Source organism: Kwoniella newhampshirensis (genome assembly GCF_039105145.1).
Source record: "Kwoniella newhampshirensis strain CBS 13917 chromosome 10 map unlocalized Ctg14, whole genome shotgun sequence".
Lineage (NCBI taxonomy): Eukaryota > Fungi > Basidiomycota > Tremellomycetes > Tremellales > Cryptococcaceae > Kwoniella > Kwoniella newhampshirensis.
In genome coordinates, this window is record NW_027118344.1 from 36,072 (window position 1) to 61,039 (window position 24,968).

Consider the following 24,968-nt stretch of genomic DNA (forward strand, 5'->3'; position numbering starts at 1 on the left):
TCAGAGCAACGAGGCGTCGACGATAATCGACCGTATTCGGTAGGATATGCATATGCGGGGTATTTGAGTGATCTGTCCATGTTGTGACTTAATTTCAATGCTGTCTCACCATCTACCATCGGCGCTCAAGCGCGATCGCCCCGCGATCTCTCTCACGTTGTACGCCTGTAGACTTTGCCGTCCAGTATGATCTCCTCAAAATCTTTGCCATCTTCGCCGGAGCCGACCCCTTGCTCTGTGTTGTGTTCATCGCCACCAACGACACCGGTCGACGACGGTCCTCCTGCCGCACTCGCTTCGGCCAGACTCGCTGCCTTCCGGTCCCGATTGAGATGTTTGCGCTTGGCAGGTGACGATGAGCGCCGATGTGTAGAAGTTTCAGACGATGGGACAGGCTCGGACGAGGTGGGTCGATGCTTGTTCTTGGCAGCTTGAGTGGCTACAGAGTTGAGGTTGTACTAGTCATTCGAACATCAGCGACCATCTACTAACACGTACCAGAGATGAACAGACATACCTTTTTGAATCGCTCATAATCGTCCAGGACAGTCATGCCGAGTGTATTCTGGTGAAGATCTTAGTCGACAACATGTCTTTGCTCTCAACAAATCGACTCACCTTGTACACCTCGACCAGAATTGTTCTGTCAGGGTTCTTCAGATCGACCGAATGTCCCGCTTGCAGCTTAGTGACTTGCTCGGCAATAGACTGGATCATCTCCATCCTTTCTAACCTGTCAGAATTGCGAGAATTGGTGTCGATAGCAAACTGAGAGACAAAGTCTTGTCAGTTTATGACATACCGCAACGAAGCAAAAAATGATGATATCTTGACTGACTTTCAGAGCCCTGTTATCGGATGTGCGAAAGGCGGTTTTGACAAGCGACGCTGCGGTATCACTGACCTGTTTGAGGGTCGCTGGGCAGGTATCGGAGATGGGCAGTATGCGCTTGCAGAATCTGCACAACAGATGATCAGTGATTGCATAGCGTGAAGCGAACACCAATCAGGGAAGAATGGCTCACCTAAGCGGGCAGCGACCTGTCGTCTCGGCCTGTTCGAGTATGTGTCGGACGAGTCGATGAGGATCCAGCGGTGGAAGGACGTTGATGTGAATGACTTGAGATGGTGTCAGCTGCCTTTCAAGGAGGTCACATCTCAGACACATGCATGGTTCAGCTCACCACACATAATATCGTGAGCGCATAAACCTATCTCAGTGTCAATTCAGCTCTTGGCCATTTCGTCTCAAGATCCACCGGTCACTCACTAAATCGCTTCGACTTTCCATCGCCTTTGTAACCGTCCAGCTCCCTCTGCAGCATGACCTCAAAGTCTACTTCGCCACCATCTGGTTCTTCCTTGATTTCCGTTTCGGCAGTTTCGGGATACAGCTCGTCTGCGACCTGCATTCGGTTCACCCAGGTCAGAAGAGATCTGTCCGAGACGAAAGTTCATGCCCTGCTCACCGTCTCGAGATACTCCACCAGTTCCCGTTCGGCGGACCGTTCTTTGCCTTGCACTGTCGTCACGCATATCCCAGGAGAAATGAGCATATCGGGCTGAACAGATCAAGAGCACATCGATACAGTGTCTGTCATTGAACGCAGCGTGGAGAGAACGAAAGGGAGGAAAGCAGCTCACAAGCGGTGTCGCTCGGTACTTGTCCATAGGATAGACCTTTGCTTCCGCCTCCTCTTGCCTACCATGCGTAGAGCTCGCACGACCTCTGCCTCGCTCTCGATCACCACCGCCACCACCACCACCACCTCGACCTCCTCTTCCTCCTCGACCACCGTCTCTGTACTTGTAGATCTTGTGTTTCTGAGCACTCTTTCCTCCGGTGTCGAGCTTTCTTTTCCCTCCTCTTGCTCCTGCTCCTGCTCCTGCTCCAGCACCAGCACCGGAGATGCTGCCTTGCGCACTTGATTCTGCCATGTATGTTGACCCCGGTTGATAATTGGTTGTTCTGATGGAGAACGTTGTGTACTCTTCGGTCAGTTGCTTGTCATGATGGAGGTGGTCATCGGGACTTTTGTGTGATGCACGTGACCGGATGATCGCATCGTTGGGAAGGGAAACCAAACACCTTGCAGGTCCATTCATCGTCGCTAGGATTCGTAGGATTCGTCTTTCTTGTCCATACCATACCTGACACAGACCAGAGAACGGGACATGGCCAGTCGAACGAGTCCAGCTACCGACATGCCAAGATAACGACACCCTCTAGACTGCTCCACGATGGTCAAATTCGACTCGACCCTCACCACTGCCTTCCTCCAGAGCTCAGCAGGAGAATGGGCGATGATCCTCTCCCTAGTCTTTGGAGGATGTTGCTCGTGAGCTTGGAGAGATCGTACCAGTGTGTGGTCTATCAGGCTCACATCCCCTTCCGCTGTCAGCAATGTCTGGGCTCTGGAAGGAGTGCTCAAGTCGCATCCTAAAGCAGGTGAGCTCGACACCTGTATACCTCATCCTCGTGGATGTGGTCTGACCCTTCTCCCGACAGGCACATTCCTTACTTTCGCTCAGTTCATCTATGTCGCGATCCAGAACCTCTCCTCTCAAGTGGAATGGAGACAAACCAAGAGCGGCTTCGCGTATCCTACGTTGAAGTCTCGCAAAGTCCCTCTGAGGAGATGGTTGGTACAGGTCGTACTGTTCCTGGCTATCAGCTTGAGTGAGTGTGTCGGTACTTTCATGTGTGGTCGATAGACTGATGTTGTACCATACCTTCCAGTGAACAACTACGCCTTTGGGCTGAAGGTGAGCAGAAACACCCTTCTGATCGCTAGTTTGCCAGTGCGAGGCTGATGGACGCGGCTCTAGATACCTGTCACGGTCCATATCATCTTCCGGAGCGGTGGTGAGTCCGAGTGAGATCCAATCGCACGTCATCTGACATGCTCCTACAGGTCTGTGTGTGTCCATGCTGGTAGGACACTTTGCGGGCGGACGACGGTATTCTCTAGGTCAGGTGGTGAGTCCCGATCCTCCCTATGTTCGTCTGCGTGCGTACCATACGTGAATCTGAGTTGTCTTGAACAGCTATCGAGCATCCTGATAACGATCGGTATCGTCCTTGCCACCCTCTCGGCGCCTCATCGCAAATCTCCCCGACCATCATCATCCGACACTTTCGAAACGACCACGACCACGACCACATCCTGGATACCTGACGAGCTGGAGTATTTTGCCGGGATCATCCTTCTGGCAGCCGCGCTGTTTCTCTCTGCCTTTTTGGGCTTATGGCAAGAGAGCACGTATCGAGTCTACGGGAAACAATGGAAGGAAGCGTTGTTTTATGGTGTAAGCTCGTCGTCCCGTTCACATGCGTAGACCACGGCCGACCGATGAGCTGATCGATGTGTGCTCGAACATAGCACTTCCTCTCTCTACCATTCTTCATCCCTTTCTACCCGACCCTCTCAACCACTTTCAACTCTTTCGCCAGCTCAGCTCCCATCACGCTCTTCTCCTTACCTCAGCCCTCTTTATTCGCCGTCGGCAATGACATGAACACTGCGACACAAACATCCAAGTGGGGATGGCTTCGCGCAGGCCGAGACATCGTAGTCCCATCAGCCATATTTGCTTTGCTCCTCAACGTCTTCACGCAAGGCCTTTGTATCCGAGGCGTGAATAGGCTGACGACGAGGGTCAACGCTGTCACGGTCAATCTGATATTGACGGTGAGGAAGGCTGTCAGCTTGGCGATTTCCGTCTGGTATTACGGTAGTGGGTTTTCGACCGGTCTAGCGATCGGTGGAGGAATGGTCATGCGTGAGTATTTACGAGGACCATTGCTCTGCTTCTGTGTTGTGAAACGCCGAGAGCTGAGCGAGTTCTTTTCCAGTGGGAACGATATTGTACTCGGTCGCTCCTGGACCTAAGAGCATATCAGAAACACCTTCCTCAAATCTGATATCGAAGGCGTCGCCCCAGCCTGCGACGACTGACGAGTCAGACACGATAGCGGTCATTCAGTCTAGTAGGGCGCCAGGAGTGGACGTGATGGGTCTGAGACAGAGACAGGATAAGAATCCTGCCGAGACTCCTGCGTGATAGGACTGTATATCAAACATAGTCAAGGCAGGTTCCATGCATATGATTTCGGATCAACACTTGATCTGGTGCTCAGCCAAAGGATCGACCCACAGAAACCGCACCGACCGTTACGGAAGGGTCCGTTAATAGCTACATCGTGAAGAGGCGGCCATTGACATCTTGCATCATCCTGGGACGGACGAGACCTACATGCTGTTTCAGTTTGGATCTCATTCCAGTTTGGCTGAAGTGATTTGAACGCGCGGTCGATCGCAAACAAGACTTCTATGCATAAAAATCCCCTGCCTCAGCCAACAAACTCGACTCTATTCCCATCCTCTACCACTCTCTGATCATACCGTCATCTCCCCTGAAAAGAGGATTGATCCACGGTTCCAATTTCTCCGCCTCCTTTGCTTCGCTCCTGATCAGCTCCTCATCGAGCTCGATACCCAACCCGGGAGTAGTGAGCAGCCCCACGGATCCGCCCTCGACCTTGAACACGTCCGGATTGGTCATGTACGTGAAGAGGTCGAATCCGCCAGTGTTGTAGTGCATCTTCCAGGACATCTCGCAGACGACAAAGTTGGGCGTGGAGAAGCCTATGTGGAGGGAAGCGGCAAACGCGAGTGGACCGAGGGGACAGTGAGGAGCGACACCGATATCGTATGCCCTGCACAGGTGGACGGATCCAAGAAGAATCAGCTTTGTCATGGGTCATAGAAGAAAGGGCAATGAGGACCGCCGCTGGAAGGATGAGGTCTGCTGCAAAGGTCGAGAAGACTCACTCCGCCATGATGGCAATTTTCTTGGTTTCGGAGATTCCACCAGCATGAGCGATGTCAGGTTGGATGATGTCGATACATCCCGCCTCCTACCGTCACAAAAACAAACGTCAGGCATTCTGGGTGTGCTCTTATCTCAAACAGCAGGTCACCCACAAAATATGGTCTGCAGTCCAGACGTGTGAACAATCTCTCGCCGAGCTACAACGACGACCACAAGATCAGTCCAAGATTCTTTAGGAAGGATCCACCATCGCTCACAGCGATAGGGATCGTGGTCTTGTTGTACAAGTCCTTGAGCTCGTTGACGTGTCCAGGAAGAAGCGGTTCCTCGATGAACAGAGGTCTATGAGGTTCGAGAGCAGCAGCAAGCTGCTTCGCCATTCCTTTGTGAACACGACCGTGGAAGTCACTACAAGGACAAACGACCATCATCAGGAATTGACCGAGCAAGACGGATCCCAAGGTGATGGCTGCACTTACAGACCAGCGTCGATACCGATCGCTTTGACCTCTGCTAGTCGCTTGACAGTCTCGTCAAGAGCATGAGGCGAGTCCAACCATCCGATAGACTCTGTGGCGTTCATCTTGACTCGAGTGAAACCTTGTGCTTTTCGTACTTTGGCTTGTTCTACCACATCTGAAGGTCGATCGCCACCACTGTCAAAGAAAGGTCCAGTACGATCAGTGTTACCCTCCGCCTTGGGCAGTGTATTCTGGGATGGAGCAAAGGGAGAATAAACACTCACACCCAGCCGTAGACATCACATCGTTCTCGGATCTTACCGCCGAGCAGCTCCCAGACGGGCACACCGAGGACTTTACCCTTGATATCCCAGAGGGCGATGTCGACTCTGATATCGTTTGTCAGCGTGCACGATAGTCTCAGTGGATGAAGGCGACTGATGGTCACACTCACCCACTCATGGCGGACATGAGGACCTCGCCGCCTCTGTAGAATCGATGTCTGTAGAGATACGTGTAAATCTCCTCGATATTCATGGCATCCCATCCGACCAATCTATACCGGACGAGTGTCAGTCAGCAGATTCAACGATTCCCAATCATGGACTCTGAGCTGACCTCCTCGCAACATCCTTCAAGCTGCCTTGGACAGCCTCCGTATGACCTTCGAGGGTCCCCTCACCCCAACCGACCACCCCGCCTTCCGTCTCCACACGGACGAACAACCATCTCGGTCTGACGTAGAAGTTCTCGATGCTCTTGATCTTGGTGGATCCAGCTACGGAAGCGCTCGGGTGGGGTTTGATCGTGTTGTCGGAGAGATGGATGCCCTTGTTGTATTTCTGGGCTAGATCTGATGGGGGAAGATAGACGGCTTGACGAGATGACTGTTCGGAAGCGGCGGTGGTACTGCCGAGCGGTTGAGGTGAGTTGGCTGACATGGTAGAGTGAGGGATCTGTTCTTGCGCTGTGTGAGCAGGTGCTTGAGCAGCTGGATGAGGAAAGAAGCTTGCAGCAGAGCGTGCCGTGGAGTCGACAGATGTATATCGTTTGAAGAGACAGACTTTCCACTCTTCCACTTCATCAATCTAAGCTATCCACAGTTAGACATAGATATCACGACGGGCGCTACATCGGTCCGGGTTCCGAACGGGTATTTACCGAGACTCTTCATCGGTAAATAGCGGTTCAGAGGGAATATACCACTGGAATCTTAGCATCACATCACATCTCCTGGCTTCACCACTGCTGTTGAAAGGATCTCTGCACACACTTGTCGAGTTAGATTGCAAGTCCTGAGTCGCTGCGTCTCGTACACTGTAGTACATGTATGGCACTCGAGCTGTAACAGCTCATCTTCGTGGCGCGAGAGCAAGGATGGACGTATCTGAGCCTAAATGATGAGATCGAAATCCGGTGTCCAGACGAGAAGGGTTGTAGCACCGGACCAATTGGTACTCCACAGTTGCTGCGACAAGAGCCTAGCCGGACATCACACAGATCATACACATTCTGCAGATGCGTGCAATTGGGACTGAGAGGTGCACAGTACCGCAACAATGGTACCCATAACCAGAGTTGGCTGACAGAATCAGCAGAACCACGTGGTAATCATCCCGCAGCGTTTCGTGCTCAGCATCTGTCGACATCCATCTTCACTCGCCTTTTGTCATGTCTACATATGGACACCGTTTTCACCACACGAACAATGTCGACTCTTCCATCACCTCCGTCTCGTCGGCAGCTGGCTGTCGCGCCTGGTCCGCCACACCATCGCGCAGTCTCACCCGCTCCTCATACTACGCCGCCAGTGACTTCTGATCGCAATCATGCCAACCATACAGAAGCCGGCCCTTCTGGTCATCCCATCGGGAGATCACGCGTCACCCCCCATGTAGTCCCCGTCAGGAAGAGGTCTCTACCTATGGCTGCGCCGAGTACGCAGTGAGTACATTTCCAGACCGACAGGGTCGAGGAGTGGGATCACTGCGCTGTGCTAATGCAACTGCTTAGCCCTTTACAGATGGAGATTGATAGGTTGACGGCAGTATGCGAGGAGCACGAGCGGGTGATAAGGTCAGGCTTGGTGAGTCTGCGGTGCTCGGGAGCTTCCGTGAGAGCCGAGCTGACTGTTCGGTCAATCAGTCCACGGTCAAACATCATCTTCTGACAATGACACCTGATATCATTGAACGGTTACATAAGTCAGACGACGACGCCGAGGTGAGTCTCATCGATCTGTCTTTCTCGTGAACAGCCCATACCGACTGAGCCCCTCGCAAAATCCGCTCTCCAGACAATCACAGCGTCGATCCAACAATCATTACAAGATCATATCCCCCCGTTCCAATCCCACCTCCGCAAGATCATACAGCAAAGAGAGGGCGACGTCGATCTCATGCGAAGACGGACGACACCCTGGCGAGATGTCGTCTCGGTGGAAGATAAGGAGACGGCTGGAAGCGCCATCAACGGCGATGGGCCGCTGACGAAGACGAAGGAGGATGGAGGAGGATTGAAGAGATTGACTAGGATTGTGGATGGACCAGGGAATGGGGAGAGGGATGCGTTGACTCGAGTGGAACTTTGGGCGGACGAGGTGGTACGTCTCTCAGCCAGGACCCATCCGTTTCTCTCCATGAGTGAGCCAAAGGCTGATCGGAGCTGATCTCACATCCCTCCGCCCACTTTAGGACATGTACCTCACTTCTGAGATCGTCAGGGTCAAAGAGAGACTTGCGAGCAAGAGGAGTAAACGTCGGTTGCTCATCCGAGCCATACAGCGTGATTGCCCATCTATGTGTCTCTTGTAATGGAGTCGAGCTGACGTGACTGTCGATAGTGCTCTCAATCTCTGCTGCGATATTCCTCGGCGGTCTGGTTCTTTCAATGCTGATCGCTGAAATCCTCAGCATCTTCAAACCCATATGGCGACCATGACCAAGGTATCAGTCAATCTGAGATTGATTCGAATGCCTCGACAAAAACTGATCTATTGAGGGGTCGAAGCAGAAGCCGTCACTGTTTGATCAGAAAGCCGCTATGTCACCGAGGGTAGAAGGCAACGTGCTGCAAGGTCGCTCTCAAGCCACCCAAAATGGTCGTTGCTGAGAGAACACGACGCGAAAGATAGAGCGCATAGCATAGGTTTGATCATGTTCGTTACGGACATCCCCGTAAATCCACAGATATGTACGATGTGCATGAAAGACACGATCGAACGGAACAGGTGCGCTGGTATCTATCTGAAACCGGCACATTTCCAGAACAACAATCGCGTATGCATAGCCAAATATCATGGGATGAATAGGATGACCTCGACAGATGCACTGAGTCACTCAATGCCAAGGCGATAGTATGCTGATCGGCGAGGTCGATCAGATATGGGGGGAATGAGATCTGGAACCTTGACGTTATTACTCCACACTGGACACTCGAACTCAATCTCAGTTCCCCATTCATTTCCCATTCTCATTCCTTGCCTCGTCGATGATCCCGCATGGATAGATCCGTTGAGACCACAAGTACAGACCAATCGACCCCTCCCCAACCATCACAAACACCCCCCTGCTCACTGTACGGAGGATTGTGATTGTTCTGTCGATCAGTCAGTCACCACCACCCACAGCGAACAACGTCGGCCCTTTTTCCTCGTCGTTCCCGCGAAGTCGTCTCTTACGGCACCAAAACCGACGACAAAGCTTAGGTGGATATATACGTATTTACACATCTCTTGCTTGCATACATCCATCTCTTCGCCATCACTCTTCCCGACCATAGACACGATAATGTGGTCAAGCACCAGCACCACCGGTAGTGCGGATGCTCGTACGACAGAGTCTGGACTATCGGATCAACACCGACATCAGCGTCATCAACAACAACATCAGCACTCGTCACACCATCAACACAAACATACAAACTCACTGCAGCAGCAGCAGCATCACCATCATGAGCATCATCATCACTCCTCGACCCCCGACAGCGGGCCATCTGCCTCCTCTTCCTACCCTTCCGCATCCACCGACGCTGCGAGATCACAACACGATGGTCATCCAATGAACACCGTGTATCAATATCCTTACGCTTACCCGGTATCTTCCTATCCTGACGATCAACAACACCCGCATCCGCACTCCCAGGAACATCAACCTCGTTCTTCGTCCACAACAACAAACAGCGAGTATGCTCCCTTGGATTCCCAGCTTCCTCTACCGCCGCCAGCATCGTTCGAAGCGGCTCTCACACCGCCGTGGATGCATCATCCCTATAACAGTTCGAATCAAGGCTTATACAGTCAACAAGGGAGAGCCGGGTCCGGGCCGGCGGGTTGGCAACCGTCTTCGACATCGCAACCATCATATCATGCGGGATATCAAGATGCCACCCATTATGGTCTACCGCCGTACATGTTGTCATACGTGTCGTCGTCATCGTCGTCGTCGCCGCCAGTGCATGGCGCAAAAGGAAAAGGAAGAGATCCGAGTGATGTGTGGAGCGAAGATGAGCGCGATATGAAAAGGATCAGGGTGGAAAGCGAGATGCCGGTCGACGTCGAGAGAGAGATTGAACAAGTGAGTTTCCTATGCTCGCCAGATAGCGATCCGGAACAACTGATGGGCTTCCCAACATCACAGCTGAAAACATACCTGACACAGCTGATCAATCTTATTGAACCGTTTGGTAAGTATATGGTCTTTCTTCTGCACTATGCTACCAGTGTGCTGATACAAGGTGACCACATTCTAGCACCGGTTTCTACGACTCCGGCTCCCTCCCCACCACCGCCGTATCTTCATACCCGTTTCGCCCGTCTGTCCTCCCTCATCCACTCGACTCTTGTCGCTCTCTCGCCTTACGTCCATCCCTTCCTATCACCAGTCTTCACCAAGATATTCACCGGTCCGACTGCACGATCTTCATCACCTGTCGAACAGGTCGCAGCGGCTTCGCCTCCCGCACCTACCAAGAAGTTGGAGGACATGACGCCTGCAGAGAGAGAGATGGAGGTGATCCGGAAACGTCGCGACGCGCTCATCGCGAAAGCGGCTTTGGCAGCGATGCCGCTGGCTGCGATGAACAAGATTGGGAATTCAATCTCCAACCACACACAAGGACAGGGAGGGAGGAATGGTCATCTTCCAATGTCAGGGTCATTGGGTAACTTGTCAGCCTTGACAGAGGCGAGCGAGTTGGCTTCCAACCAGTTACATCCACTTCCACAAGCACATGCACAACCGCAACCTCAACAATCTCAGATGTTGTCGTTGGATATGCTCTCGCCGAGAAGTCTGACGCTGATGGGAAGATGTCATGGTTGTGGATCGTCCGTGACGAGAGAGTGGAGAAGAGGACCAGATGGACCGGAGAGTCTTTGTGACACTTGTGGAGTGAGTGAGATTGAGCGTCAACCTCAACTCTCCTGAGTTTATGCTGAAGCCCAAGTCCCTCTCACAGATGCATTATGCCAGGTTGTTGAAGAAGAAGGACTTGCCTGCGATGGTGGAATCGTCAGAAGAGGAAGAGGAGGCGCTTGGATTGATCACAGGTGCCGGTGTTCAAGTGACGTGATACTGTGAAACGAGACACGGCCTGTGGGCGCAGGAATGTGGAGATAAAGAGTCGTTATCCTAACATGTCACCGGTGAAGACGTACGATATGCCGCCCGAGATGCAGACCGAACGATGCCAAGCTGCAATCCGAGGGTTATGCTGAGAATGTGTGTGATCGGCAAGGCCAGATGAGCCAGGTGTTGAGCGGGGCGACAGATCTGGAGGCACACGGGGCTTTAATCGGTCGAAAGATGATTTGAACACAGCGTGTCTATTTTGGGCACGAGGAGGTGCGAGTAGCGACATTTGAGGAAGCAGTACTTGTAGTGTATCAAAACATAGACTTTCGATTGGCCCAAAGACTGATTCAGATGTCATCTTCTTCTATGAACATCGCCCCTTTTGAGCATCGCCACGACACTTGACGGATGAGCTCGTCACAATCGCAAGATGTTGAGCGCGACTCTCCCGTCTCGGTGCCCGAGGTGGGGATCAACGTCAAGACGCATCCTGTATGGTTGGGCGGTGAGTGAAATCTCCACTTCAAGATTCGATCGATGGCTTGGCTATCTCATATCCAGAAGAAAGTAAACACGGACAAACTGACAACATGTGTTTTCCACCTTCACAGGCGCCGCATCAATGATGGCAGTATGTATCACTCATCCGATCGACCAGACCAAAGTCCGATCCCAAACCCAAGCCGTCCGGCGCGGCATGACCGCGACTTTCCTCCAGACCGTGCGGACCAGCGGAGCGCTCGGATTATGGACGGGCTTGTCGGGCAGTCTGTTGAGACAGGCGACCTATGGGATAGCGAGGTTCAGCGTTTATGCGAGGTTGAAAGAGTGGGACGCTGCTAAACAGGGCAAGGGGAAGCGGGGGTCAAGATGGAATCTGGTGAAGAATGGGGCGATAGCAGGTGCTTGTGCTGGGATCGTTGGTGGACCAGGCGGTGAGTCTTAGTCAATCTCATACCATTCACCATCGTCATATCTCACTGACACCACCGACAAGAACTGGTCATGGTGAGGATGTGTGCGGACGGTGTGAAACCTCCCGATCAACGCGTGCGGTATCCCTCGGCTTTGCATGGAGTGTATCGGATTGTCAAGGAAGAAGGCGCGTCCAGATTGTTCAGAGGTGCTGGAGTCACTTGTCTCAGGAGTGTCATGATGAATGCGGCTCAACTATCCTGGTGAGGCCCCTCTCCTTCTCTTTGCCTTTTCGTCCTGACGGGATAATCGGTGCTCAATCTACGTGATTTTCACCGTGATAGCTACGACATCATCAAAGAGGCTCTCTTGGGCACAGGCTACTTTACAGATACCATTCCAACCCATCTGTTGACCTCGGTCATGGGCGGCACAATCGCCGTCACTCTCGTTGCCCCTGTCGACGTCATGAAGTCACGCATCCAGTCCTCGACTGCTACAGGAGTGGTAGGTCAAGTACCGTCCACCATACATCCCAGCCGGGACTGAAATGAACTGATATGACATGATATGCTATTTCGCAGACAAGTATGGAGATCATCACGAGCTCGTTGGGAAAGGAGGGGGTATCAGTCTTGTTCAGAGGATGGTTGCCCGCTTGGCTGAGGATGACGCCTACTACCGCTTTAACATTCGCCTTCTTTGAACAACTGAAGAAGGTGTTCTAGTCCCGCCAGAGGAGAACTGCGAGGGGCCGCTATAGTCAACGCCACGCTTAGCCGAGAGCGAGGTGCCGGTACGAGAACGTCAAGAAGCAAGCTACCCCTCACTTCCTACTCGTGTCCAGCACATCCTCGTCTGATGCATAGAGCAGATAGCCACAGGGACAGGTAGTCATACTGATAGATAGATCTTGTAGTCGGCCGAAACCACCTTCAAATTATAAGCATGTTCCATGTGCCCTGGATCAGGCCCTATCGTTATCTTGGCGAGGGTATAAAAGTTCAATCCCAAGACTGATTGACATATTTCTCTCTCACTCACCTCTTTCATATACTGTTCATTCTCAGGAAAATATCATCTCGTCTCGAGTCATGCTCAAGCATCACGTCCAAGTCGATGGACACAACATCTATGTGGTAGAATCTAGTCTAGGCGGCCCATCGACGCCCTCGTCGTCAAATGCTACTGCGACGTCAGCCTCCGTGGTACTCGTTCCGGGACACGGAGACGTCACTTCAGCATGGAACGCGGTCCAGCGCTTACTCCCTCCCTCGATCCGGTCATTCACATACGATCGTCTCGGACTCGGTCAAAGCGATGCCACAGATCTCCCTCGACCGGCAACGATCCTCGCTCAAGAACTGAAATCCACGCTGAAAGCATGTGATGTCCCACCACCATATCTGCTCGTGGGACATTCGTATGCCGGTATCATATGTCGAGAGTTTCTGGCCAAGTATGATGAGGACGTGGTCGGGCTGGTGTATGTGGATGCGAACCAGGAGAATACGGTGCGAGAACGGGATTGGCCAGAAGAGGCTTGGGGGAAAGTCGTCAGTGGTAGGGACGTCGAGTTTGATTGGAACGAAATCGTTGGTCTGAAGGAGGGCCATCGATGTACGAAAGAAGAATGGGAACAGATCGGTATTTCGGATGGCAAGAAGAAAGTGAAGGATGATGAGGGTCATACGAGAGCTTATGGAGAAGCAATGGAATATAAATCCTCCGTCCAAGCTCTGGGACGACATGGACAGCTTGATCGTCGAGCGCTGGGCGATAGACCGCTCAGCGTCATCGTCGCGAATCTCGCTCGCGATCTCAGACGGGCCCTCGAAGCTGGTAAACAGGCTGGTCTGGGTACACCAGAGGATCACGCTGTCGTCGAAGATTTCTGTGAACGACTTCCGGAAATCGAATTGCGACTCGCTCACGAGGTCCTCAAACTCTCGTCCCTTCATCGACTCATCCTCACCTCTGTCTCGGGACATATGGTCCCGCTCTGGGAACCGGAGCTCTGTGTACAGGAGATTCTCTGGTGTCTTGAGCAGATCAAGCGGAGATCTATAAAAGCATGATAAGGGATATGACATATAGAGACACGGATGATTGATACAAAGTCGCACATACATCTCTCAGCCCTCCACGTCTAGCAGATCCCACCCTTCACTCTGATCGCCGGGTCCTTCTGCCAATCTGGTGCCCCATCGGTTCTCCTCTGCGCTCAGAACAGTTTGAACCACCTTGGCGACGTCCAGACCGAAGCCGAGATGCGGAAGCATGGTAATTCCTCCTGGTTCATGAGCCTTCTGACCGAGCGTCGGTGAGACAGATAAAGCGTGTATGAGCTGGAGGATGCAAGTCGCCGAGACAAGTACCGTGCTTTGTGATGTGGGGGCGGAAGTCCTACTCTCTGGTCGACTGCTTCTTTCCTCCTCATCCGATTCCTCGCCATCATCTTCACCGCGTATCCCTATACCTGGTACACCCTGAGACCAAGCGAGGTAAGCGACTGAGAACGACAGGAGCGCAAAAGAAGTGAGGAATTGACGATGTTTCGATATGGATTTCGTAATCGTACTGGACAACATCGTCGTCTTGTTCGTCATCCGCGATTTGCTGGGGATGGACGCGGTGCTCGACATCCATAAGACGTGCTTGTCGCGCCATTTGGTCGTGCCGAGGAACGGCGTGTTTGCCTTGATGAGCGTGCGACCGACGTGTCTGAGCGATGCAGGGGGCGGAGGGGTGGGGATGAACGGGAGTGTGATGGAGAGGTATGATGTGATGAGCGAGAGGAGATGGACCGTGTGGGAGATCGCTCCGTTGATACTGGCAGAGGGATGTACTGATGATGTATTCAGATCAGCAATGGTGTAGACGACGGCAGTGAGGACTCACATCGGAACACTTCTGGACTTGGAAGCACGATCCCTGCTATCTCCCAATCCCTCCTGGAATTCTGGTGTAGGCCAAACACACTGAGGGCTTCGCGTACCAGTACTTGACGGGCATGGACGATCCGAGACGTCGCATCTTGTTGTTGAAACCGGATCCGTTTCAAGGCGTGTTCCAGTCGGAGTGCTACAGATGGAGCTGTGCGAAGAGATTGAAGAGTTGCGCGACGAGACTTGTGATCCTTGTCTTTGGCTTGCGTACCTTGTCTAGCTAATGAATCTCATGTTAGGTCTGATTTTAGTTGTGCCGTGGTCATAGGTATCCGACCCACCAGTGGAGATGCCTGATTCCCGCACAGCGATATCTCGCTTCAGATTCGCACATCTTCTCCCCCTGTTCGCCACCTCTGCACGCAACTCCCTCCATGCATTCACCGACCTCGCAGGTGGACCTTCCAGCAACTGTCGGGATTGTTGGATCAGCGAATCGATGTGGATTTGGAGATTACGAAGGAGCTCTTTGTGCAAGTTGATACTAAGCCGTCGAGATGAGTCAGCTCAGGTCGACTGTCATCCTTCACTAGAGTGTCACTGCATACCCTTCCTGTAGACATGCTGGGCAGTAGAGGGGGTTCTGCGATAGTTGACAGCATGGACATTGTGGTGTCGTCGTCATGTCTCTCCATGGCATGTCATTCTGCATCGACACAAACTGTTGAGAGTGATGATGTTGGATGAGAAAGGAAGAGTGAGTCATCTAGACTGATCCCATCCGGAGATGGTTCTGAAAACTCCGTGTCGCATCACAAACAGACGACTGGCCATGAAAGGTGGTATTGGTAGATGAGATTGCCGTGTGGACTGACTACCATATGCATTAACCTATATATCTATCATGGGTGTTCCATGTGTATGCTCGCTTGCTCCGACCCTTTTTACTCGTTTGCGGATGTCTTCCGCTTCCATCACAGCTTGGCCTGTACCTCTGACGGTCCTGCAAAGGTCGTCTTCCCACCTGCTACGACCTCACTGACCTTGTCCGTACTTTCCAACACCCACTGTGCTCCCTCATCGCTACACAGCCATTCGCCACCTTGAAGCTTCTGCATTGCATCCTGTTCTGCGCCAGCCTTCCTCAGTCCGAAGACGTGACTCGTCACCTGTGGTCCTACACCCCTTTGCGCTCTGAGACACGTGATCGCCACGACAGAAGTGAGGACTCGGCCGATCTGCGGAGATGGTAGAGAGGATGGGTCAGAGAGTAGAGGTCCGTAGTGGGCTGCGAGGATGTAGACGGGGAGATCGGGGTGGGATTGGTCGAGTTTGGAGATCAGCTTTTCGTGGTGCGGTTGGTAGATCGAGTCCCATAATGCACGTCCTCGAGTGTTGATCTCGGTGACGTTTGAGGAATCGATGTGTCTGCAGAGGAGAGAGAGAATATGTTGGCATGGCACACTGGGCGGTAGCGTCGGTGGACAGATCATCGGTGTGTAGGGAAGGAAAGGTGACTATAGGTGCCGCGATTTAGTAGACTCACCGATACGCCGTGGTTCCCAACTCTGCCTGCACATCTGTTGGAAGATGTTGACGGAAAGCACCGAGACCGTTGATCGTTCGTGGGATCTACGGAGTATCGTTTCAGTCTTGAAGCGATGCCAAGAAGCAGAGCATTGATCTACCCACTCCGTTGAAAGAGATACATTTCAATCCAGCCTCTCGCATCACCGCCGCATCTGTCGATTTCCGCCCCGCATAATCCCACAGATGCCCCAGCGCATCGGGCGCGTTGACCGTCATGATCGCTGCTGTCCCCAAGGTCAGCCAAGCATCTTTGCCGAGGTCGGAGGGGGCTTTCGATCGGATCGAATCGAATAGTTTGGCGATGACGGGAGACGCAGGGGAGGGAATACCTCCCGGTCGAGCTGATGGGAGCGCGAGGAGGGACTTGAGCGTGGGTGAGAGCTTGACGGCGGCGGACATGCTGTGTTAATTAGCCAAGCCGAAGGTGGTGGAGTGGGACCGAGATGAGGTGATTGTTGTTTTATGAGAGGAATGAATGTTGGATATATTTAGACTGACCTACGACGTCGGTGAATCAGTCACGGTCGCGGTGGTCAGTAGTTGGCCGATGACGCCCCGAATCCGAAAATATCTGGTAGCCGATCCTGACTGATTACTTCTATCAGTCATCCCGAGATTGCATCTGCCTGCTTGCTCGCTTGCTCGCTTGCTTGATATGAATGACACAAATGCTTCCAAAGACTGTTGGTGAGATACAGAGCGCGGAGAACATACGAGGGATACTACATAACCGATGCTCAAAGATGTCGGTCGGGCTACCGCCGGTATAGCTCTGGCCACTGAGAAATGTCTTCTTATCTGCCTCGTCGTATCGAGTGTGCAAACGAATGTAGGTCACACTTTCGACGGGGCCAAGATCAACGGTGAGGAGAAGTCCTCGCCTGCCTGCTGGGACTTGGGCTTAGGATTATCCCAAGTAACGCCCAGGGCGATTGGGGTCTCTCCATCGGAAGTGGGATGCAAGGGACATGATCTGCTTCTCTAGTTACAATGCACGAGATGGAGCATACAGGAGCACTGAATCGAGTTCTCATGCCTGCCTGGCCCGGCCCGACGACCAATGCGATACCCATTCTCGTCGGTCTGATTACACCGGGATGTCAGTGAACGCTGTCCCATTTCTCATGGATTGAGTAAGCTGATTTCATCCAGGATTACTTGATCCGGTACTTTGTCGGTGGATTTCCCTCGTCTTTGTCATGGATAAGGGTCGAGTGGCAGTCACCAGATGACGGGTTGGAACTCGTTGATCTGTTTGAACTGATCTGATCTGATCTGATCATTTGCGAACTGCATGGGTGCTCGACGGTCGGTTGAGAGGTGCATGCAGGTCCTGTGACTCAAGGTATAAAAGGAGGTCCAACGACTTGAGCGCTGACTGTTTTTCGATATTGACCCCCAACATACTCAACTCATACTTGGACCACTGGACTGATCACCTATACAACACAACCCGTCACTGAACCACAATGTCGACTGCTCAGACCATCCTCGTTTTCAATTCCACCGGTCAACAAGGCCATGCTACTGTGCAGGTGAGCGGGTCGAGGTCCTGAGACCCAAGATGGCCCCACGACTACCTGTGCGATTCAGACTGACCCGAACCACCACTCGATCCTGTAAATTAGGCACTGAGCGATCTTGGAAAGTTCAAGATCTTGGCTGTCACGCGTGATCCTTCGAGCGAGAGTGCGAAGAACCTCGTGAACATCCCTCATGTCCACGTTGTCAAGGGCGAAGTGGGCGTCCATGAGCATTTCTTCGATCAGCCCATCCACGGTGTCTTCTTCGTTCAGATGGGATTCGACATCGAAGCGGCCCTAAAGGACAGTGAGTTGGTCATTGTCATTGAGACAAGAAGACAGATCGCTGATCATGGAGATCGTGTTTGCCTGCTTGGACTCTTCAGTCAAGAGCCTCCTCGATATCAGCGAGAAGAAGGGCGTTCGTCATGTAGTCTTTTCCGGTACGGATCAATGTGGACATCGAGACATCGGTATCGGACATCCTTTGTCAGTGCAGCATCCCTCTTCAATGTATGAGGAACGTCCGCACACGTACGATTTCTGACCCACCACCACCAGCCTCGACGCGAAGAAGGACGTCGAAGATCTTCTCCAAGGCCGTAAATTCGATTGGACAGTCCTCCGACCCGTCGGGTTCATGGAGAACTTCTATAAGGCCCCATACAAAGCCCAAGTGACCACCACCTGGCTCCAGTCGAATCATTACAAGATGATCTCGGTCGTCGACATCGGTAGGATCGCTGCAAGGGTCTTTGCGCAGCCGACCGAATGGACTGGCAAGGCTCTCAATGTCGCGGGGGATAGTTTGACCCCTGGGGAGATTGTGGAAGTGTGGAAGGAGGTTACGGGCGAGCTGTTGGATGACAAGGAACCGCCTCAGTTCCCACCGGGATTTGATTCGGCCATGGCTGTGAGTATCCATCCGTTTTCATCCAATCCAATTCAATCCAATCCAGCCCAGTCCATGATGTTACAGGTAGTTATGGCGAGGTTCGGCAAAGCTAATCAGCCGGACGGGACGTTCCGTTTCGCAGTTCTTCACCAAGAACGAGTTCGAGGCGAGCGTAGAGTGGACGGAACAGAATTTCCCGGGAGTCATGGATCTCAAGACGTGGTTGAAGTCGTCCAACTTTGCCAAGGCTTAGTGATCATCCCGAACTTGACGGAAAGGAGATTTGTGACTTGAGCTAAACATACAGCTGTTCCCAGCATAGATAACTTAGTGAGCGCCAAAATGCATGAGCAAGGATGATCTTGTATTCGGGCCATGTGGTTGGGAGCCTTTCTCACGTCAACGATCATGAGACTACAGAACCACGATCATTTAGTCTCAGGATGTTCCGTCTATGAAATAGGGTCCCCGAGAAATCAGTGACATCAGACACCATTATTGGACGACAGGTGAAAAGAACACGGCGGGACACCGGCGACGTAGAAGAGCCGAAAACGTGATGCATCATTATAAGTTACCTGTATGAGAAAGAACCTAGACCTCCGTAACTCGCATTTACACCCTATATCTATCCGACAACCAATCTACGCCAGAATCGAGCAGATGCCCCACCGGACCGCTTCCCTAGCGCGCACAGTCTCCACTGGTTTTCCCATTCGAACATCCAAATCGAAATCCACGTCTACGCCTTCTCGACCTTCTTGACGACCTTGTCAGGGATGAAGAACCACCAGATCGCTTGTACCATCCTGAAACCACATAGGACGCCTAGACATTGAGCAGATCCGATCTTGTCAAGGATCGCACGGGAGACGAAGGCGCCGAGAAGGACGGCGAGTCCTCCTGCTATTCTGATGTCACGCGATGGGGTGTAGCGGAATGCAAATAGTAAGGGATCGTTGAATATTTCGACCCACTGAAACACACCATGCCACTGGATCAGCACATTCACGCAGGGAAGGTGACTGAGAGGAGCAGATTGCTCACAGTGGTTGTCAGGACGACAGTCGTGTTCATGGGACTTCCGACACGCTACCTCGAACTTATCAGTATGATGCGAGATGGTTCCAAGAACGAACTGTACACACTTTGCCGACAATACCTTGTATACCCATAGTTGCGGAAAGGAAACTAAGAGCAGCGATACCCAGCGGTGATTGCCATGAAGGGACGCCTCGTGAACTGTGAGCGTGGACGAGAGTATATCAGCGCCCTTCGATGAGGTCTTTCCCCTTCGCCACGATGAGATACGTATCTGATTCTCAAAGTCAAGGATTGGAGGACCACGCCAGAAAGTATCGACTCACGTGGCCAGACCTGACTCTCCAGAGAAATGTGCCGTCAAAGCAGCCGCCATGGCCAACAAGACCTGAACGAAACTGGCCAAGACCAACCACGTCCTCTTCTTCGCTGTCAACCGGTCTCCCAATCGACCGAGACTGGTCCCCAACCAGAAACTCAACAGACTCGCCAAAGCCTGTTGGTCCGGTTTCTGCATCCCGTAAGTCCTCTCCCCAACGGGCGCGAACGTCCTCGCGATGGCTAGACCCAGTTGGGCGACGTTACCGGTCTGAAAACCGCACCATACGAAACATGCCGAGAAGGAGGGGGCGGATGTGAACCCGGTGAGGAAACAGGCGTAGATGGAGATCAGGTTCGTGGATCCTGGAGCATCGATCTCGGTGTCAAAGTGCGTGAGAAACCGACGGTGGAAGGGACGAGATTCGTCGGGCGAGAGCGAACCGGAGGAGGAGGGTAGCGATTCTTCTGCCATGTCCGATAGGGATGGCTTGGCGCTGGGGATTGGGTGACGACTGGGTTGCTGCGCAGTGCGATGCGGAACCGGTTGGACGGATGATGATGTCGTCTTTGGGATGTACCAGCCTTTGAGTTGATCAGGCTTGTCACAAACTCTTGTCAATGTTTATCGTGTCCAATGGGAACGAGGTGACAAACTCGAGGATGATTTGGTAGAATCAAAAAAAGGAGATGATGGTGCAATCGGTAAAGGATCCCGTTATGAGTCCGGGAGCAAAACCCCCACCCCCGTGCCATTAGGGAAAAGGATTGTAATGAGATAAGGGATGATTTGTATTCAGATTACAAGATGTTTGTAGTGACAACTATCTTTCGGCCTCGGACCAAGCGACAATCTCCGTGCGGGTCAGGTGCGCGTCGCGTCTGTAAAGGGACACCCATGTCGACCTAATGTTGAAATCCACATTCCAGTGGGTGAGACTTCGACGACCACACGACACCAGAGTGGAGACTCGCCATGCAGTCCGCCGATCCCGGTCATCTGTTCCAGACCACTCAACAGATCCGTCATGCAGCTGAGCGAGAACGCAAGCTCAGAGCTGCCGAGAAGGTCGGCGATCCGATCATCGTTTCGAGCAAGGTGCTGGATCTCGCGGTTCGTGGCCAGGAGGGATGGACGGGTGAATCAGGATGGCAAGCTAGGAGAGTTGATCTGCGTGTGAGTCCGTGCGTAGCTGCGACTGCTCTCGGTGTCGTCCTTGGCTACAGATGAATGAAATCTGAGATGGAGCCCTCGGCTGAGGATGTGGTGCTGACGACGAGATATCGTTTGCGTCAGACGGGTAAAACGATAAAGCTCTACAAGGGACATCAGGGACCGGTGACGACCGTGGCTCTGTACGACGTCAAGGGCCAAGATGGATCACGATGGCTCGCCCTCTTCACGGGATCATGGGACAAAACCATCCGCGTATGGCATGCCGACGTGAGTCCAAAACCCATAGCGACCTCTCGAACCAAGCTCACACGCAGATGACACAGTCCGGAGAACTGCTCCATACCTTGGAGGGTCATACCGATTTTGTCAAATCCCTGACTGTTCTTCCCACCTCCCCGCCACGCCTTCTCTCGACATCTTCCGATCGGACATGCCGTCTGTGGGACTTATCTCCCCTCTCGACGCCAGAGAAGACCGCTCCGAGATCGGTCCAGACGATCAAGGAACATACTCGACCGGTGGAGTGTGCGACGTACAGAGTCGAGCTGGATGGGAGCGGTAGACCGTCAGGGCGTTTGAGTGTCTGGACGGGTGATTCGCTGGGAGCGATCAAGCGGTGGGAGACAAGCAGTGGCAAGCTGGGTTGGACGGAGGATGTCAAGGGTCACGAGACCAGTGTGGCTCAGCTCGTGGTAGGGGATGAAGGATTATGGAGCGGTGAGCCTGCATCTTATTCTAAACCGTACAAGTCTTTGACTGATCGCATTGGGCTCCTTGTCTTTGCTGTTCTTGCAACCAGTGTCAATGGACAAAACAGCAATCTATCACCCCTTCGACCGACCCTCTTCTTCATCTTTACCGAAACCCACAATCCTTCATCCATCATATGTCAAGTCCGTCCTGCCCCTCCCCGAAGATTTCCCCATCCCACGGACATACACCCTCACCGGGTCGGAAGATGAGGATATCAGGATATGGGATATGGACGAGGCGAAGAAGCCGAGGTTGGTCGGCACGATCAGGGGTCATTGTGGGGAAGTCACGGCGATGAGATGTTGGTTGAGGGAAGATGAGGAGGATGGGAGAACAAGTTGGGGAGTGATCACCGGTGGTCTGGATCAGACGTTGAGGAGATGGACAGTGCAGGGTGGGTGAAGTGTGGACTTGCATGAGATCGGTCTACTCACTGTTCCATCGCCTTTTCGCCCTCTAGATATACTGAATCCTCCTGTTCTGAATTACGAGTCTGTGGAAGAGAAGGCAGATACAGGAATGACAACAGAAGAGGAGAGGGAGCTGGCAGAACTCATGTCGGACGAGGACTAGCGCCAAGCACTTGGTGCATTGCGTAGCACTTGTCATCCAGATGGTCAACCATGCGAGCCATCTTGGGTACTAGTACTGATCTGTGCAATATTAAGCAAGCAGGCGCGCCTCTAGACGTACAAATCTCCTTCACCTGTATATGATCAATGTATCCCACTGTCTGATGTGTGTCCTCGGCCTATGCTCTCTGTTCTATGTAGCTCTAATACACTAGACCCCTGGTACTCTGTTCCAATCGCTCGACGTCACCTTCCCTGCTCCCATCATTCACTTCCAAGACCAAACCGTCCCAAGCTGGCCTGACTATCCCTCCAAACTCCTTCCATTGCTCCCCCAACCCCTTGTCTCCGTTCGCCCCGCTGCCAAGAACCATCTCCCAAGCCTTCTTGACGAGCCATTCTGCCTGCGCGCTGTCTGGATGATCACCCCTTTCTCCGTGCTGGTCCAACAACGAGAGACACAGCTCTTCCCACATGTAATGTGAGGTGGGATGCGTCGAGTCAATCAGATAGGTGTAAGTTGGTTTGAGACGAAGTGCCGTCTCGATTGCTTGGCCGAAAGAGAAGTGCGAGGCGTGACCCCACAGTGGCCATAAAGCATCGATCACAAGAACCTTGGATGATGAAGAGGATGAAGGGGAAGCTGAGATGTCGGACAGTCCGTCAACGGATTGGCTGGGGGAGTCAGATCGAGGAGGGGTATCGTCGGGAGTCGGCAAGATGGGTTTTCGAGATGTAGACTTCCCAGAAGCCAGCATCAGTTCCCATGTTCGGTCTGGTATGGAGCTGACATCCGAGATGTAAATGATGGAATGATCGAACTGGAATCCTAGACATATCAGAGGTTCGGGTTCGAGCTTCTCGACAGGACCGGATCCTGATGATGGTGCTGGGACGGTGTGGAAATAGATGCCGTGGTTGACTGAGTGGAAGCAATTGCCATGAGCGGTACGGATGTAAGCAGAGTTCTCTTTTTTAGCGAGTATACATACCGGGAAGAGCTTGAACCGTGATACCCTCGACCTCGAACTCTGCCTCGTCGTCGATGATCTTGAAAATCAGCTTGGGTCTGGTATAAGCGCCATCAGCGATGTCCTCTGAGAGCCAACTACAATATCCCAATGCCAGAAGCCACTTACACATCGCCTCCGCCAGACGCCTTGGTTTTGTCTACCATGTAAGGGAAGGTGTCGGCCACCTTGTCGAACGTCTCCTGGTTGAGATAGACAGGGATTGCCCTCCCTTGTCTCTGACACCATTCTCGCAGATCGTCCAGACCAAAGTAGGCATCGGCGTCTGAGAGGACAAAGGAGACCTGGTCAGTCCACATTCGTATACTCGAGCATGCTACTGAACATTGCCACCCTCATTGCCTGGATATCATAGAGGAGGGTCGCCAGAGCAGACACTCACGTCCATGAGTCAAGATCACCGCATCGACGGTATCCACACCCCATGTCGGGAAATATCTCACCGCCTGTTCTCTGAACGTCTTGCCCACATCCACCACGACGTTCCTCCATTTCCCATCCTCCTTCTTCTTCCTCAGCACGACACTCGTGTTCCCTCTCTTATTCTTCCATCCCTCCGGGACCTCAGGGTCGACGGCCGAGCGACAACATGCGCATTTGATACTGCTCGGCCAAGGACCGTCAGGATTCCAAGCTCCTTTCGGAGGATTGGGAGTGGATGGTTTGATGAGAGGGACCATCTCAGTGAACAAGCGGGGGTAGGGGTTGCCAGCTGTCAGACATGGCACGAGAGGAAGTCCGGTCGATGTGCCTGTCCCGAGGAAGAGAAGCTGGAGAGGGATTGACATGATGGCTGCAGTTGGGAGTGTTGTAAGTGAGGAAACGAACACATGGAGAAAGATCAGATGAGTGACAGCATCTCGCGATCAAACTTGGATCGAAGTCCACTGCGGTTCCTTTGACGAGTGAGACGCGGGGCTCCAAACAACGGAGACCTGTCTTGCCACCCTGTTGGACATGCATGGTTGCTGATCCTTTGTAGGCTGAGCAGCATCTGGCAGATCTGTCGAAATCATAGTCTACAGGTAGGTATGCATTGACCTCAGACCCTTTGATGAGGAGCAGGACATAGAACGGCCATATCAAGAAAAATGGGAGAAACGGTGAGTGGGAAGGTCCCTCTGGAAACAGACAGAACACGCCGGCGCCGGTGAAAGCGGTCATCGTCTTTCTTTTCTGTTGCCCCCCCTTCACCATGGTCTCTTGACCAGCTGGGCGGATAGTGCGGACGATCTAGAAATATTTGTCCTGATGTATCTCAAGATCTATGGTAGATCTTTGGACCGTACCGTTGGCGGCGCACGAAGACCAGGTCCAAACTACGCTTTCCTCAAGCACAACGGAGCGGGCGGGCGTGAACAACGAGAGTGTTGTGGCAGGATGACGCAGACAGCT

General features: G+C 52.7%; 13 protein-coding genes across 13 annotated transcripts; 7 read left to right on the forward strand and 6 right to left on the reverse strand.

The window, feature by feature from the left end:
* Positions 1-152: 152 nt before the first annotated feature.
* On the reverse strand, positions 153-1,938 carry IAR55_006721 (uncharacterized protein; the record flags this gene model as incomplete). Its single annotated transcript, XM_066949801.1, has 9 exons — positions 153-458; positions 518-565; positions 619-768; positions 839-959; positions 1,026-1,119; positions 1,185-1,211; positions 1,271-1,406; positions 1,470-1,562; positions 1,645-1,938. The coding sequence occupies 9 exons, from the start codon at positions 1,936-1,938 to the stop codon at positions 153-155; spliced, it is 1,269 nt and encodes a 422-aa protein (XP_066799493.1).
* A 303-nt stretch (positions 1,939-2,241) lies between these two features.
* Positions 2,242-4,065, forward strand: IAR55_006722 (uncharacterized protein; the record flags this gene model as incomplete). The annotated part of the gene is made up of 9 exons (XM_066949802.1): positions 2,242-2,339; positions 2,403-2,449; positions 2,510-2,680; positions 2,741-2,766; positions 2,830-2,866; positions 2,916-2,980; positions 3,049-3,309; positions 3,384-3,783; positions 3,857-4,065. 9 exons carry the CDS (start codon positions 2,242-2,244, stop codon positions 4,063-4,065), a joined length of 1,314 nt encoding a protein of 437 aa, XP_066799494.1.
* Positions 4,066-4,386: 321 nt separating this feature from the next.
* On the reverse strand, positions 4,387-6,238 carry IAR55_006723 (uncharacterized protein; the record flags this gene model as incomplete). Its single annotated transcript, XM_066949803.1, has 8 exons — positions 4,387-4,720; positions 4,836-4,921; positions 4,989-5,033; positions 5,094-5,244; positions 5,316-5,492; positions 5,582-5,686; positions 5,752-5,853; positions 5,916-6,238. The coding sequence occupies 8 exons, from the start codon at positions 6,236-6,238 to the stop codon at positions 4,387-4,389; spliced, it is 1,323 nt and encodes a 440-aa protein (XP_066799495.1).
* Positions 6,239-7,005: 767 nt separating this feature from the next.
* Positions 7,006-8,237, forward strand: IAR55_006724 (uncharacterized protein; the record flags this gene model as incomplete). The annotated part of the gene is made up of 6 exons (XM_066949804.1): positions 7,006-7,241; positions 7,311-7,383; positions 7,443-7,520; positions 7,594-7,899; positions 7,991-8,081; positions 8,140-8,237. The coding sequence occupies 6 exons, from the start codon at positions 7,006-7,008 to the stop codon at positions 8,235-8,237; spliced, it is 882 nt and encodes a 293-aa protein (XP_066799496.1).
* An 848-nt stretch (positions 8,238-9,085) lies between these two features.
* IAR55_006725 (uncharacterized protein) lies at positions 9,086-10,868 on the forward strand (the record flags this gene model as incomplete). The annotated part of the gene is made up of 4 exons (XM_066949805.1): positions 9,086-9,871; positions 9,935-9,980; positions 10,047-10,687; positions 10,755-10,868. The coding sequence occupies 4 exons, from the start codon at positions 9,086-9,088 to the stop codon at positions 10,866-10,868; spliced, it is 1,587 nt and encodes a 528-aa protein (XP_066799497.1).
* A 410-nt stretch (positions 10,869-11,278) lies between these two features.
* Positions 11,279-12,513, forward strand: IAR55_006726 (uncharacterized protein; the record flags this gene model as incomplete). The annotated part of the gene is made up of 5 exons (XM_066949806.1): positions 11,279-11,375; positions 11,482-11,805; positions 11,868-12,048; positions 12,130-12,292; positions 12,370-12,513. The coding sequence occupies 5 exons, from the start codon at positions 11,279-11,281 to the stop codon at positions 12,511-12,513; spliced, it is 909 nt and encodes a 302-aa protein (XP_066799498.1).
* A 366-nt stretch (positions 12,514-12,879) lies between these two features.
* On the forward strand, positions 12,880-13,863 carry IAR55_006727 (uncharacterized protein; the record flags this gene model as incomplete). The annotated part of the gene is made up of 1 exon (XM_066949807.1): positions 12,880-13,863. One exon carries the CDS (start codon positions 12,880-12,882, stop codon positions 13,861-13,863), a length of 984 nt encoding a protein of 327 aa, XP_066799499.1.
* A 57-nt stretch (positions 13,864-13,920) lies between these two features.
* On the reverse strand, positions 13,921-15,358 carry IAR55_006728 (uncharacterized protein; the record flags this gene model as incomplete). The annotated part of the gene is made up of 4 exons (XM_066949808.1): positions 13,921-14,633; positions 14,687-14,953; positions 15,015-15,217; positions 15,282-15,358. The coding sequence occupies 4 exons, from the start codon at positions 15,356-15,358 to the stop codon at positions 13,921-13,923; spliced, it is 1,260 nt and encodes a 419-aa protein (XP_066799500.1).
* A 289-nt stretch (positions 15,359-15,647) lies between these two features.
* Positions 15,648-16,662, reverse strand: IAR55_006729 (uncharacterized protein; the record flags this gene model as incomplete). The annotated part of the gene is made up of 3 exons (XM_066949809.1): positions 15,648-16,101; positions 16,220-16,305; positions 16,366-16,662. 3 exons carry the CDS (start codon positions 16,660-16,662, stop codon positions 15,648-15,650), a joined length of 837 nt encoding a protein of 278 aa, XP_066799501.1.
* A 1,070-nt stretch (positions 16,663-17,732) lies between these two features.
* IAR55_006730 (uncharacterized protein) lies at positions 17,733-18,934 on the forward strand (the record flags this gene model as incomplete). The annotated part of the gene is made up of 5 exons (XM_066949810.1): positions 17,733-17,798; positions 17,892-18,093; positions 18,173-18,275; positions 18,348-18,699; positions 18,824-18,934. 5 exons carry the CDS (start codon positions 17,733-17,735, stop codon positions 18,932-18,934), a joined length of 834 nt encoding a protein of 277 aa, XP_066799502.1.
* A 489-nt stretch (positions 18,935-19,423) lies between these two features.
* IAR55_006731 (uncharacterized protein) lies at positions 19,424-20,515 on the reverse strand (the record flags this gene model as incomplete). Its single annotated transcript, XM_066949811.1, has 4 exons — positions 19,424-19,657; positions 19,729-19,773; positions 19,830-19,923; positions 20,049-20,515. 4 exons carry the CDS (start codon positions 20,513-20,515, stop codon positions 19,424-19,426), a joined length of 840 nt encoding a protein of 279 aa, XP_066799503.1.
* A 501-nt stretch (positions 20,516-21,016) lies between these two features.
* IAR55_006732 (uncharacterized protein) lies at positions 21,017-22,543 on the forward strand (the record flags this gene model as incomplete). The annotated part of the gene is made up of 5 exons (XM_066949812.1): positions 21,017-21,217; positions 21,338-21,484; positions 21,541-21,934; positions 22,017-22,364; positions 22,431-22,543. 5 exons carry the CDS (start codon positions 21,017-21,019, stop codon positions 22,541-22,543), a joined length of 1,203 nt encoding a protein of 400 aa, XP_066799504.1.
* A 202-nt stretch (positions 22,544-22,745) lies between these two features.
* Positions 22,746-24,361, reverse strand: IAR55_006733 (uncharacterized protein; the record flags this gene model as incomplete). The annotated part of the gene is made up of 4 exons (XM_066949813.1): positions 22,746-23,464; positions 23,535-23,611; positions 23,682-23,838; positions 23,956-24,361. The coding sequence occupies 4 exons, from the start codon at positions 24,359-24,361 to the stop codon at positions 22,746-22,748; spliced, it is 1,359 nt and encodes a 452-aa protein (XP_066799505.1).
* Positions 24,362-24,968: the final 607 nt, after the last annotated feature.